The sequence below is a fragment of the Lethenteron reissneri genome, chromosome 32 (genome assembly GCF_015708825.2).
Source record: "Lethenteron reissneri isolate LAM-NWPU_2019-01 chromosome 32, ASM1570882v1, whole genome shotgun sequence".
Lineage (NCBI taxonomy): Eukaryota > Metazoa > Chordata > Hyperoartia > Petromyzontiformes > Petromyzontidae > Lethenteron > Lethenteron reissneri.
The window spans coordinates 3,474,820-3,487,985 of NC_083810.1; the positions used below are offsets into that span (position 1 = coordinate 3,474,820).

The 13,166-nt window shown below is 43.8% G+C and overlaps 1 protein-coding gene across 1 annotated transcript in view; it reads right to left on the reverse strand.

Annotated features, from left to right (window-relative positions):
- Positions 1-11,259, reverse strand: part of LOC133349902 (guanidinoacetate N-methyltransferase-like) — a 44,333-nt gene extending 33,074 nt beyond the window's left edge. Inside the window, exon 1 of the mRNA XM_061563756.1 lies at positions 10,698-11,259. Within this exon, the coding sequence (XP_061419740.1) occupies positions 10,698-10,881 (184 nt within the window). The 5' untranslated portion in view covers positions 10,882-11,259. The remainder of the gene's footprint in view (positions 1-10,697) is intronic.
- Between the last annotated feature and the right edge of the window lie 1,907 nt (positions 11,260-13,166).

Genomic DNA, 13,166 nt, shown 5'->3' on the forward strand with positions numbered 1-13,166 from the left:
GTAACTAGACACTTTTTCAGTTTAGACCTTTAGCCACAAAGAACATTAATGTTTTCAAAAAATGAATCTTATCAATGATGAAGTGGTTATGTAATGATTATTCTATAACTTATTTGGACAAGTTTAAACAAATGTAATCTCTTTGGCATGTATAGTTTAGAAGTGTACTATCAGTATGATATACAGCACTAAAGCAATAACAAGCAATTTAATTTTTACAATGTCTTAAAAAGAACTTTCATCTCATCACACCTACTCGATTACTACAAATTTGTAGCACTTTTTGAAAATCAACAGTGGTGTTCACATGAAAATATTTACCCCACCATAAGAATGTGGAATTTGCACCCAACTCAGGGCAGCCAATGGAGTTGCTCGTCACAACCATGTTTGCTTTAGCACGGAGGCAATTTGGTTTGCCTTGTCAGCAACCATCACCATTCCTACGCAGAAGCACATCCACATGCACAAGAAATAGCTATGTACTTGCGTGTTTCACATAAAAATGCACAAATATGTACGCAAATAAAAAAAAGTGTAACAGATGGGCTTCATTAAATCCCCACCCAGTTATGCAAGGCTAATTACATTCTGCATGCAACGGTGCACCAGACAGTCGGGCTCATTGCCCCCCCCCCCACTCCCGCTATGTGCACGGAGGAGTGGATGTCGAAGGCAGTCGCCATTGGCATGACATGTGCGAACCACTCGGCCATTTGCTTTTCACAGTTCACATCAAAACTGAAGGCTCTCTTCTGCCTACAGGGTTTGAGAAACGACGCTACGTGCCGCAACGCCCAGTGGTTGGCGAGCTATCAGACTATTCGGATTGCCTGGCTGCTTACAACCAGTATGCTGACGTGAAAATGATGGGTCGAAATGGGTGCTTAGCATGGTAAAAAAAAAGGCGAGAAACACATGTGTCCTGAAACATGGGACCCTTTTATGCCAGTATCAAGTATGAAAAAAATAAAAATCAAGTTATACCCTTTCTGGCAATAAAACAGATGTTAAGATTTTCACACACCAAAATAGAAACCCTTTGCAAGGAGTCATGTCTGAATTAACCACACGTACTTGTGGTGAAGTTGCAAACAAAAATATGCTCTGATAATATATGGCATTGTCCTTGAAACTGATTGGTCTACACCAGAGACAGACTTCTTTAGGGCCTAGTCTCACCAGTGTCAGACCAGAGAACGCCACTGTTCGCCTTTTGGCGCCTTTTGGCGAACACCACATTATGCCTATATAGCCATAGGAATCGCACAATTTCAAAATACTAAGAGAGTTCTTGTAATGCCCTATTGTTGGCTTGTTGAAAAAACGATGTAAAAGTTGTGGGGCTGGTGGTGGGAGGGGCTACCACCGGCTCGCCGTGTGTCCTGGTTGAGCCTCCCAGAGATGTGGTAGCCTTAACTAAAAGGCCTTAATTTCTAAATCCCCATGTTAGGAAGGCCAGTTTCGTTGTAGGGTGAATAGTGTTAAGTAGAGGTTTCCAAAAAATGGGAGATGGAGATTGCAGTGTAGATGCCACTCAAAATTGTGTTGCGGGACATCACTGCCTGCCTCTGGTTTTATTTGGTCATCTGGGCAGAAAACGTGGTAAATCAAAGCCAATTAAAGCAACATGTTGCACCTCCGATTAGCACGGTTGGCTATGTAGGGTGCGAACGAAGTTCAACACATATACATCTACATACATGTTCAATAATTCAATAAAAATTTAATGTTGACTTTAATTTAGGCTGAAGAGCACAGCCTTGCAATTATAATTAAGGGAAAAAATACTTAAATTATGACAAGAAGTGTAATTGCTTGTGTTTGGACCAGCAGGTTGCACCTAATTGCTTGTGATTACAGGTGTGTACAATTGTATGCCAAGTTGCATACATAGGAGGACCAGAATCATTCGACCCCCTGAAGATTCGATGCGTTGGGTCGATAAGGGGCGTTGATTCGTTTATGAAATCCAATCGGCTATTTCCGAAAAAAAATACATAGTTAAAAGGATTACAATTTTGATTGTTTCAATGTTTCCATCGAGCACGATAATGAATTATCCAAAATACTGCTCACAAATTCACCCAGATTTTGGTGACAATGAAAGAATATTGAACAGAAAATATTCTTTAATTGTGCAATGGCCTACAGTATTCCCTGTCTGGCCTACAGTATTCCCTGTCTGATTCCTGCTCTCTCGCCTGGATTGAGCGGTGCCAACCATTCTTGTAATGCAGTTTTATACCCGTGTTGTGTACCATTTTATGTTTATTTTGTCCTTTCTTGAAAGGCCTCCTTCTTTCGGACGTTCGTACAAGTGGCACGAATGATCACCCACTGACTATATACAGCAAATGCGTTTGGCAAGCTGCCAGATTTAGATTTTTCCAGGCTCACAAATTTCTGCATGAGTGTACTGTAATGTATTATAAATGCATAAACAGTACAGTGGATGTTTATGTTTTTAAATCCAGAGGTTTTGTTCCACCGAGCCTGGCTATGTTTGTCATGTAATGGTCTTCGTGAATACACTACGACCACTATGATTGGTCGTAAAAGCCCCAAGGCTCAAGTGTTCCGTCATATTGGCAATTAATGTGATTACAGCGATGACGCACACAAGCTTTCTCTAATTTATGTTTATTGACCATGCATTTCATCGGACCTATTGCCAACTCAGTAATTCAGCACTCTATATAATTTATCAAGAACAGATTTACAATCCTGCTCGTAAGTGCCCCTTACTACCAGGTGATATGTCAGAGTAATATTTCAGCGCTCTTTCAGCAGCGTTCTCCAACCCTCCTGGACCCTAAAACAAACTTTCGCGAACCAGCACAACAGAAACTATGGTGATTTGGGTGGTTTTAAGGCTCACACGGTATATGTGAGCATATATCATTAGATGTATAAGTGTTATATAGATTTTGTTATTATGGATAAGTATTATTATAGATTATGAGTGTTATTTTACATTATAAGTGTCATGGATTATAAGCGTTATTATAGATTATACAGCACCCAAAATGCACTGCAATTGCTGGTGAATGCCAATGCTGGCGGTAAGGCCCCCTTTGGAGGGCGCTCCGGAGAGGCCCTCTAGTCGAATGGTATTTGGTCTACTCTTCCACACTGTCCAGGTGTTTTGAAAGATATAGGTGGGAGTACCCACACTTTACCCCACCACACACACGATCAACTCTGGCGTCTCCATTTATACTGCTGGGGTGGACGGGAGGCTGTGTGTGGGTGGTAGTAAACTGGCATGCCGGGAGTATAAAATCTGCCTGCCTGCAAACGAGCTGCACTCACGTCTGGGCACGCACACATTTAGCAACTGAAATAGGACGAGCCGCTCATTAAAAGTTGCAGCCGCGGTGCAATTAGGAGACAAACCCGTCCCCTCCCCCATGTGTAGAGAGAAGTCATGCGCGTGTGTGGGGTGTGTGTGTGGGGGAGCGGTGGTGTCGCGGTTAGCGCGCTGCACTACGCACTTGGCGTCCCGGGTTCGATTCCCGTTCACGGACAACACCGGTGACGATTATCTGAACCCGATCCTGGAGCCTCCCCTAGGTCGACTCATCCTCAAAATGAGTATCTGGTGCGATGTGTAAGCATCGCCACTGGGGAGACAAAGGCGGTCGGGCATGGTCGTTGGCCACCCACGCCCTCGTGTGCCACAGCGCCGGCCTTCATAGGTGGCACTCGCTAACAGCACTTGCTCCAACAGTCTGTTACAGGCTACAGGGGGGATCTTTGTCTTTGGTGTGTGTGTTCCCTCTCTGCCGTGTCCCCCCAGCACACCCCATTACTGTACACGTAGCTCTCACCCGGCGAGCCAGCCCTTCCCTTCCCTCCCATCATCATTCCTTCCAAGCTCCACACAACACCACTCCCCATTCTCTACATAGGCCGGTTTTGTATAATCTGGCACCGGGCCAAAATGCCACGATAATTTAAAAATGCCCTACATCTGCGATTATTTAACCGTTTTTTTCTTTTTTGGGTTAAAACTGTAGATGACGTTTTTCATCGTCGACGTCATCAGCCATGATCTATTAACTGCTGCATGAAGGCCTCCCCAAGCCAGCGCCATCACTCAGTCTCATACCGGTCAACTCCTTATCAGTGCCCTACCTTATTACAGACAAATTCACACCTTATTGGTCACCCCTTGCCCCTTAAAAATCTCAACGGTCATCCTACAAAGTCCCATCACAAGGGAGAAACACAAACAAATAGACAAACATGTATTAAATTTGACCGTATTGAAACGGCTGTACGCCGTATGGACCTGAAAACTCAATTTCCCTGTACAAATATACGGGCAAACCGTATGGATTGACAGGTATGCAGTCTCATGATGCAACAAACCATTTACTGTGGGCCCCTGTACATACATTTATTTCATATCTCCATCTCTGTGGATATACAGTTTTCCCTCGTTATTCATGTACGTGCTATCCGCGGTTTTGGCTATTTACGAGCATCTCTGGAATATATCCCTCGCAAATAACGAGGGCATACTGTACTATAAGGCATGTTCCCCTCCTTTGGCTGTCGCTCAATCATTGGTTTCAACCACAGGCCATCAACCTTAGCAGTGATGTGTCCTGACCAAGTTGACATTTTTATTCCAAGTCTGTATCATGTCTCCATCCTGCAGACGCTCTCTAAACTGTGTTCCTTTGTCTCTATAACTGCAATTCCAGACGTGCATCTCTACATGCTTCTTAGTGTTCTTGTCAGTTTTTGTTCCATTTTCTTTGTCGGCATCCAAGCTTCTGAGCCCACGTCATACCTGGAAGCGTGCACTAATTTAAACTTTATTATGCAGGCATAATGATTGGCATGCTATTTGTCATTATCCCGCTCAAATGTACACAGACACTGCACCCTGCTCTTGTTCTCTTTATTTCATTCAACTTCAGTAACTGCGCCTCCGATTAGCACGGTTGGCTACGTACAGTGCTAAAGACATTCAACAATAGAAACACATTGTCTTTTTGTCGAGTAGTCCTGTTAAGTTACTTTTGTTCATTTGTATCTAAAGTCGTATGTCGCAGCCTTCTTTATTTTCACACCATTGTCCTCTTCAATTACTCCATAATGTCCCAATCCAAACCGTTGTAATGCAGAATCTACATACAGGGTGTTTTAAAAAATGGACCCGATTTGAAATCGCTATATCTCTGAAACCACGAACCGCCCATGAATGAAACTATTACCACTTGAAAGGGCCGGGCATAGAGTTTCAAATTATTCGATTCCTCTCCCAGCGCACAAACAGCCCCTAGCCTCAGTCATTCGCAAGATGGTGACCTCGCAACACAAAGCGTTTTGTGTTCGGCAGTTCAGCAAGACTGAATCCGTAATTGCGGTGCAGCGTGGGTTTCAACGGCGTTTTGGCATTGATCCGCCAATGTCAAAGAGCATTCGTCGTTGGTACCGACAATTTAAGGAAACAGGCTGTTTATGTAAGGGGAGAGCACAGGGCGACCACGCACCTCAGAAGAAAACGTGAGAAGAGAGGCGTTTGGGACGAATTCAATTATCGTCTCGATGTTGTCTGTACAGCAGGTGGAGGGCACAGAGCATTAATAAAATGGTTAGTAAAACTTGATAACTCATTAAACCGTTTGTAACTTTTTGTGTAATTGTAGCATGTTGTCATCGTGAAATATACTGCTTTGAAATTGGGTCCATCTTTTTAAAACACTCTGTATTATGCTATATACATTGAACCATCCTTTGGGTAAACTGGGCCCTACCATAGGAATGTGGAATTCCCACGAGTGCATAGTTGTGAGTCAGATTAAGAGTTGGTTCATTGCTCGTTTGAGCAGACACTAACTCAACTCACATTTACAAATGCACAGGTATTGTGGTGTAAGAGTAGGCCAGATACCAACAGGGCCTCTCTTAAGCTTGCGATGGTGGTGGCAACCTGTGACGTGAACAAGAAATTGCAGGGTTGCATCTTTATTAAACTCCTGTAAATAAAATCAGGTATTTCTACTTGGCTGAATTCTACGTGGCGAAAGCCAATCGACTCAGGCAAAGGAGAAATGTTTCCTCGGGAAGGTCTTGATCTAATTGAAAATAGACTCGCATAGCTTGACACACTTGACCTAGCCTTCTGCATTATGTTAACGAGTTTGGCTAAGGAGAGGCGACTCCGTTACTCCCGGTGTCTTTACAGGAGGGAAAATCAGGCCACATTATATCGATAGGTATGCGTGCGTATATAGTACCGTAGTGCACATTCTGAAATAAAAGGATAAATTGGAATATAGTACAGCGATGTTTTGGGCGGACTACCATCTTTCACCTCGACTGCCAGATTGAATTATCATGATCAATATGGACCTATGTAGGCTACAGTATGCCTTGTACAGAACTGCATATCGTCAGTACACAATACGTGCTCTAGTATAGATTTTTAATTTATTGTACTGCACTGCGTGTGGTAGGCTATGAAGCCTGATACTGTAAATCGCAATGCCTGGTTTAATAATTTTCAGGTTTAAATCCAGGAACGATATCTCAAGAACATTTCCAAATTAACAATGCATGCATATACATACTATAAACTATATTTATTTTTCTTGGTTCTTTCGGTAAAGTCACGTAGAAGGGAAATTATAAAATTATAAAAATAAACATAATCAGATAATATTCTCACGACGTTTCGGCCACAATGCAAGTAGACATCCTCAGGTGAAGAACAGGGCTGTCAGAAATTTATAGCTGTAAAATACTGTCAACGCGTGATATCGATTCAAAATGTTGGGGGGAAAACTGGAGGACCCGGAGAAAAATCTACGCGACCACTGGGAGAATATGCAAATTCAAATTATAGAGGCATCAGGGTCGGGATCGAACCACGACTTCCTTTATACCAGGCGAGGTAATTAACATCTTGCCAAGGTGGCGACAAAGAAAGACTCTGACATTCACAACAAAAGTACATAGTGTGTTAATGTAAATATAGCCAGTTGGTCAGTTGTTTTGCAATTGCCTCTGCTTGTGTTGTATCCCACGTCGCAAGGAATCTTTCACGCAGTAACTCTCCCATAGTGTTGAATATTTTATACGTCTCCACATACAGCATTCTGTGTACGAGTGCATAAAATACTAACGGTGAAATTTTATGAAGTATATTTCTGCGGCATAAACGCTTGGCGTTAGAATATGTGGCAGCACTCGCATGAAGCAGACACTGCGCGGTGAAGCTCTGCGCGGTGCAAATCGCGTTGGCCTCGGCACTGGGTAAATCATGGCTCTAACGGAATCCAAGCTGTAGAGCTTGTCACACCGTAATACCGTATGCACAACGTGTCTGCAGTACGCAACAACATTTTTTTTTACATATCAGGGCAACGTACAAAGGCAGGTCATTCTTCTCCGAGGCGCTGCCTTGACGTGGTGAATACGATGGAGAGGCTCTAAAATCTGAGATGCCACACGGGCATAGGTAGGGGCACCCACGGTATAAGCAGTCAGATACTCGGTGAGAGGCGACACAAAATGTGCACCCTCCATCAACCTGAGATGGAGTCACGAGCGCGGCTCATGTATAGCGGCAAGGTGACTGGCGATGTGGGGAGGCCTTCATTCAGCATTGGACAGATAATAGCTAATGCTACGAACAGTGCATTTTATCACTCGGGACTTGAAACGGCTTGCTCAACCGTGGTGCAATATAGGCAGGTAATGATTCACGTAATGCATTGTCAGAGGTGGGGAGAACCAATGCTGTACCCCACCACATCAATTCACTGTGGTGTACACATATCGCTGGATGGCCAGTGGTAGGGGAATTTAGGAAACTTGCTCCATTCTTTCAACTGCCACGCCATGAGATGTGAATTGGCGACCTCTGGATTGCAAGTTCATCCATTACCCCTAGGGCAGCTTCCCCTGTATTGCATATGAACAAAGTACACTTACACAAAACTTTTATATATTTTTTTAATAACTCATCTCCAAAGGCACATTTTAATCAGTTGCTGCACATGAGTAACTCCAGGTTTTGTGACCAACCAATGATCCAGCTTTCCACGTAAGCCCAGCGAGCCGGGCACAATGCCCATTATGCCACATACAGTTTGTACAATGCGACACGGGACGGAATGTGAATGGAAGAGATTGAATGGTGTGAAAATGGACACGGCCTTTTTGGGTCAAGAGACTTGAATTTTGCAAACTGCTGTCTTCGTGCCTAAAATGGTAATTACCCTACCCGCTGCTGCATTGTAATGCAAATGCGGTTCACTTTACAAGCTGCACATGGCCTTTTCTTCCAGATAAATGCTGTAACCACTCACACTAAAAACTGAACAGACGGCCATATTTTACATGCCTTTTGATTTTCTTCTGAGCCGCGTATGTACACCTAGAACCTTGTCTAAAATATAACCTCTCCTAGACATATGTGTTACATATGTGTGTCCGCTGTATGATAAGATACTGTAATAGTAATTGCAAACACAGCAAAGCATCAGAGTCACAAGGCTTATTTTGAGGATCTTGCATTGGGATGTTTCGGCCAATTACATTCATGAGGTGTTTTCCATCATTCGGCAGGAAACCAGAGTACTGATTGGATTCCCTCAGCATGATTTTATCATAATTTATTAAAATAAATATGGCATGGTGAAACAAAGTGCCAGACCAACGTGGCGTATGGAGGCCTTCATTCTGCACTGTCGATTATTACTGATTATTCTACATATACACTCGGCTTGTACTAATTTATCCCCCTTGCACTTTAATAAATTATCACGATCCTGTGTTCCTGATTTGATTCAATAATTAGCGATGGATTACACGGGCAATACACATTGCGCGAGACGTGTCGTTGTCTGTGGTTGATTTCAATCAGGCGAGAGGTGACTGGGTGGCTCAGACGTCAAACTTCTTTATCTAACAGTCTGGAGCAAGGCAGGTGTCAAAAGTCCATTGTGTGGAAAAAGGTAAGATATTTCAGAAGTTGTTATGTAATATCTGCGTCTGCGGACTGTTACCTAACATGGGCGCATGTATTGCCCTGAAATAGTTCCAAGTGGAATTGTCATGTATTGACATGAAACTGACAGCGCAATCTGCATACAATTTGGGGGAAAGGCATTTGTTTTTATTAAAAGCCCCACCAACCTTAGGAACGCTTTTAGGACTGCATTGATTTTTTAAAAACATTTTTTCTCCAAAGATTTCAGTCTAAAGGATGTATCTTAAAGACGCTCCCTTCAGTGCATTGTTCTCTGCAAGCAGGGCTTAATTTCATCCACAGCTATCTGGGGCTGAGTACTTAGAACATATCTCCCTCCTCCTCACCGCTGTTAACAGTTGGGGACGGTGCCCGGTCGAATGTGAGGCTTCGTAAAATATTTTATGCGAAATCAAGTCCTTTTTATAAGGAATTAGGGTTTTTTTGCTTCTGGTTAGTACTGTACTAATTTGTCTTCAGAGGTCAGTTGCTCCTTTAAAATTAAAGATCAGTGAAAATACTAGACATCTGTGAAAAAGAGCTTTGTAGCTCATCGGATTCCTCCAGGACCAGAAAATAAATATTCAGATTTTTAATAATCCCCACGGAGTGTGAAGAGACGTGAAGTTAGAAACAAGGCAATGTGTTGTCTTGGGTTCCCCGAGGCACGACTAACGTTTGGGTCTGCTGCAATCGTGTTTCTCACGTTGTCTCGTGAGCTACAATGCGCTGGCTCCTGGGCAACAAAAGCCACTGGCAAGCAGGGGACGCTGCAACACAAAGGGGAGGAGGGGGGGGGGGCATCCCGGCCCGTCCCATCCCTCCTCACTGCCGAGGCTGACAGCAAACGACGGGGCCCAGCCATGCGGCTCGACTCCATTATAAGAGGGCACAACTTCGCCTTGATGGCAGTACATAGCCCCTACCATCTTCTTGTATAGCTCGATCCCTCTAAAAATCCAAAGGTGGCCACGCGAATACTCGACACGCTTAGCTTTTAAGCGCGTGTACGCGTGCGGCGGTAAAAAAAACACGGCTAAAAACAAATTTGTGGTGTGCTGTGAAAAAATAAAATGCATATTCATTAAGGACAGTTCTGTGTGGCCACGGTTGCCCATAACTGCCATTGTGTGACAACACTGAATATCGTCGAGGTTTCTGACCTGGATAAATAAATACAATCAACAGATTATTCAGGTAAAAGTTATGAGAAAATGAATTCAGTATCGGTACACGGTCAATGCTGAGATAGGATTCAGTGTATATATACCCTTTAGATGACCCATCTGGGCAAACATTCATTCCATCTTTTCTGCAAAGGAGTAACAACTCTTTGAATACCATAAATGTATCATTTTTTTAACTGCACTGCGCAATAATGTGGAAATCATCCTCCCTATCCGATATCTATCCGGTGTAGAGATGTGATCATACAAATGTGTCTGTGCAGAGGCGTGATCATACAAATGTGTCCGTGGAGGGGCGTGATAATACAAATGTGTCCGTGCAGAGACGTGATAATACAAATTTGTCCGCGTAGAGACGTCAGAGTACAGATATGTCCGTGCAAAGATGTGATAGTACAAATGTGTCCGTGCAGAGACGTGATAGTACAAATGTGTCCTTGCAGCGACGTGACAATGCAAATGTGTCAGCGCACAGATTTGATAATACACGGGGCACATATGCAAGTTCAACCCACCTTTGGAACTGGCGATGGACGCCAGCTTGTGCATGTAGGGTGCCTCCCAGCGCTCCATCACGGGCTTGCCCATGATCTGCAGATGGGTGTCAGTGTCATCGTACTGGGCGCCCGCCTCCTTCCAAGACGTCTTGCAGTCCTCGCCGTACGTAAAGATCCGTCCTTCACTCACCACAGCAGCCATGGTGTGCGTGTGTGCCAGTAGGAGAAGACGAACAATGGGGGAGAACGCCTCCCCACCTCCCCCCCGTCTCCCCACCGCAGAGAGCTACACGAGACGATGATGACATAAATGGCGCGGAGAGAGGCAAGGTCTCTCGCACAGTGCGGCTCGCCCGGCTTTAAAAGCCACCGTAAACGTGCGGCGCTTCGCAAAAAAAAAATGCTCGGCCCGACCCTTCTTCTCTGTTCTGTTCATGGCCAGAGGCTGGCCCCTAGCCCATCCCTTCTGGCCAAGCCCCCTCCCTCCCGGAGGGAGGAGGTCGGGTGAGATGGAGGCAGGGAGAGGGATAGGGGAGAGAGTGGGGTTGAAGCAGGACTCGGAGATGGAATGGGGGGGAGGGGAGGAGTGTGGATGGATGGATTGGGAATGTGACAACCGGGCTGGAGAGCTATTGGGGGTAGGTGGGGGGTTATCTTGCGGCTAGGTGGAGGTTATCTTGCTGGAAAGGTCACCCACAAACATACATTACCTTCAGCCTATATGCAAGTGCTGCACATTCCTTTATTCGTGCCCTTGTGGCACATTTTTTTCTTCGTCTACATGTGGTTTGGCACCGCTTGTTAGGTTATACTACACATGATTGCCGATTAACCAGAATGGATCATAAAAACCTTGGGAAATGCTAGACTTCAAAATGGAACCAATTTCTTTTGTTCTCTCATCTGCAGCTTTCACCAATCATAATTAGCACGCATGAATTTATCACTCAAATATGTTTCTCTGATTCTCGTCCGGTTTCTTCTATTACAATTTCTTACATCTTTGGTTCTTTCGGTTAAGTCACGTCTAAAAATAAAATAATAAATTAAAATAAAAGCATATTACGACGTTTCGATTGCAACACAAGCAATCATCATCAGGCAAAAAAGAAATAGCAACAAAAATCTAACTAGAAAACTATAGACAGACATACAAGCAGACAGACATCACAAGGACACACAGAGAGAGGACACATATCGACACAGAGAGAGGGGTCGTTTCTGTGACGGTCCCTTAAATATAGAGAGGGGGGCAGGGACGGAGAGAGGGAGGGGGCAGAGAAAATTAGCATATCAATGAGTGGACGGCAAAGTGCTGCTGCTGCGCAAGTAAGATGACGACGTGGCACGGCACGCAAGCTTGTAAATTAGGAGAAAGGCACACTAAAATTAAATAACCTCGCAAAATATCGAAATGTGATGTAATACAACACAGAGAGTCGGTCAACACACAATTAACGCATAGCCTGGTTGATTACGTATCTCAAAGATTGCTAAGTTAGAATTTAAGTGTGAAACTTCCAAAGAGAGGACAAAGGCAGAGAGAACAAATAGCCAGAGAGAGAAAAAAGATAAGCTTAAAACTTCCCCGTAGAAGTGGTTCAATCTTAATTATGGAGCTTTCGTGACTGCAGGAATTAATCTTTGGTTCTTTCGGTTAAGTCACGTCTATTTGTTCTCTCTGCCTTTGTCCTCTCTTTGGAAGTTTCACACTTAAATTCTAACTTAGCAATCTTTGAGATACGTAATCAACCAGGCTATGCGTTAATTGTGTGTTGACCGACTCTCTGTGTTGTATTACATCACATTTCGATATTTTGCGAGGTTATTTAATTTTAGTGTGCCTTTCTCCTAATTTACAAGCTTGTGTGCCGTGCCACGTCGTCATCTTACTTGCGCAGCAGCAGCACTTTGCCGTCCACTCATTTATATGCTAATTTTCTCTGCCCCCTCCCTCTCTCCGTCCCTGCCCCCCTCTCTATATTTAAGGGACCGTCACAGAAACGACCCCTCTCTCTGTGCCGATATGTGTCCTCTCTCTGTGTGTCCTTGTGATGTCTGTCTGCTTGTATGTCTGTCTATAGTTTTCTAGTTAGATTTTTGTTGCTATTTCTTTTTTGCCTGATGATGATTGCTTGTGTTGCAATCGAAACGTCGTAATATGCTTTAATTTTTATTTTTTATTTGATCTTTAGACGTGACTTAACCGAAAGAACCAAAGATTAATTCCTACAGTCACGAATGCTCCATAATAAAAAATTCTTACATATTTTCTATTTACATGTAAATTGTTATTGTCTTCTTTCACTTCGTCAACGTGATTTTCGATACGCTGATCAGATGCCTCCGAATAGTAATTCCGAAACACAGGGCACCAAAGTGTCAAGATGTTAACTACCTCGCATGGTATACATTCGGTCATGGGTTCGATCCCAACCCTTGACACCTGTATATTTTGAGTTTGCATGTTCCCTCCCCATGGTCACG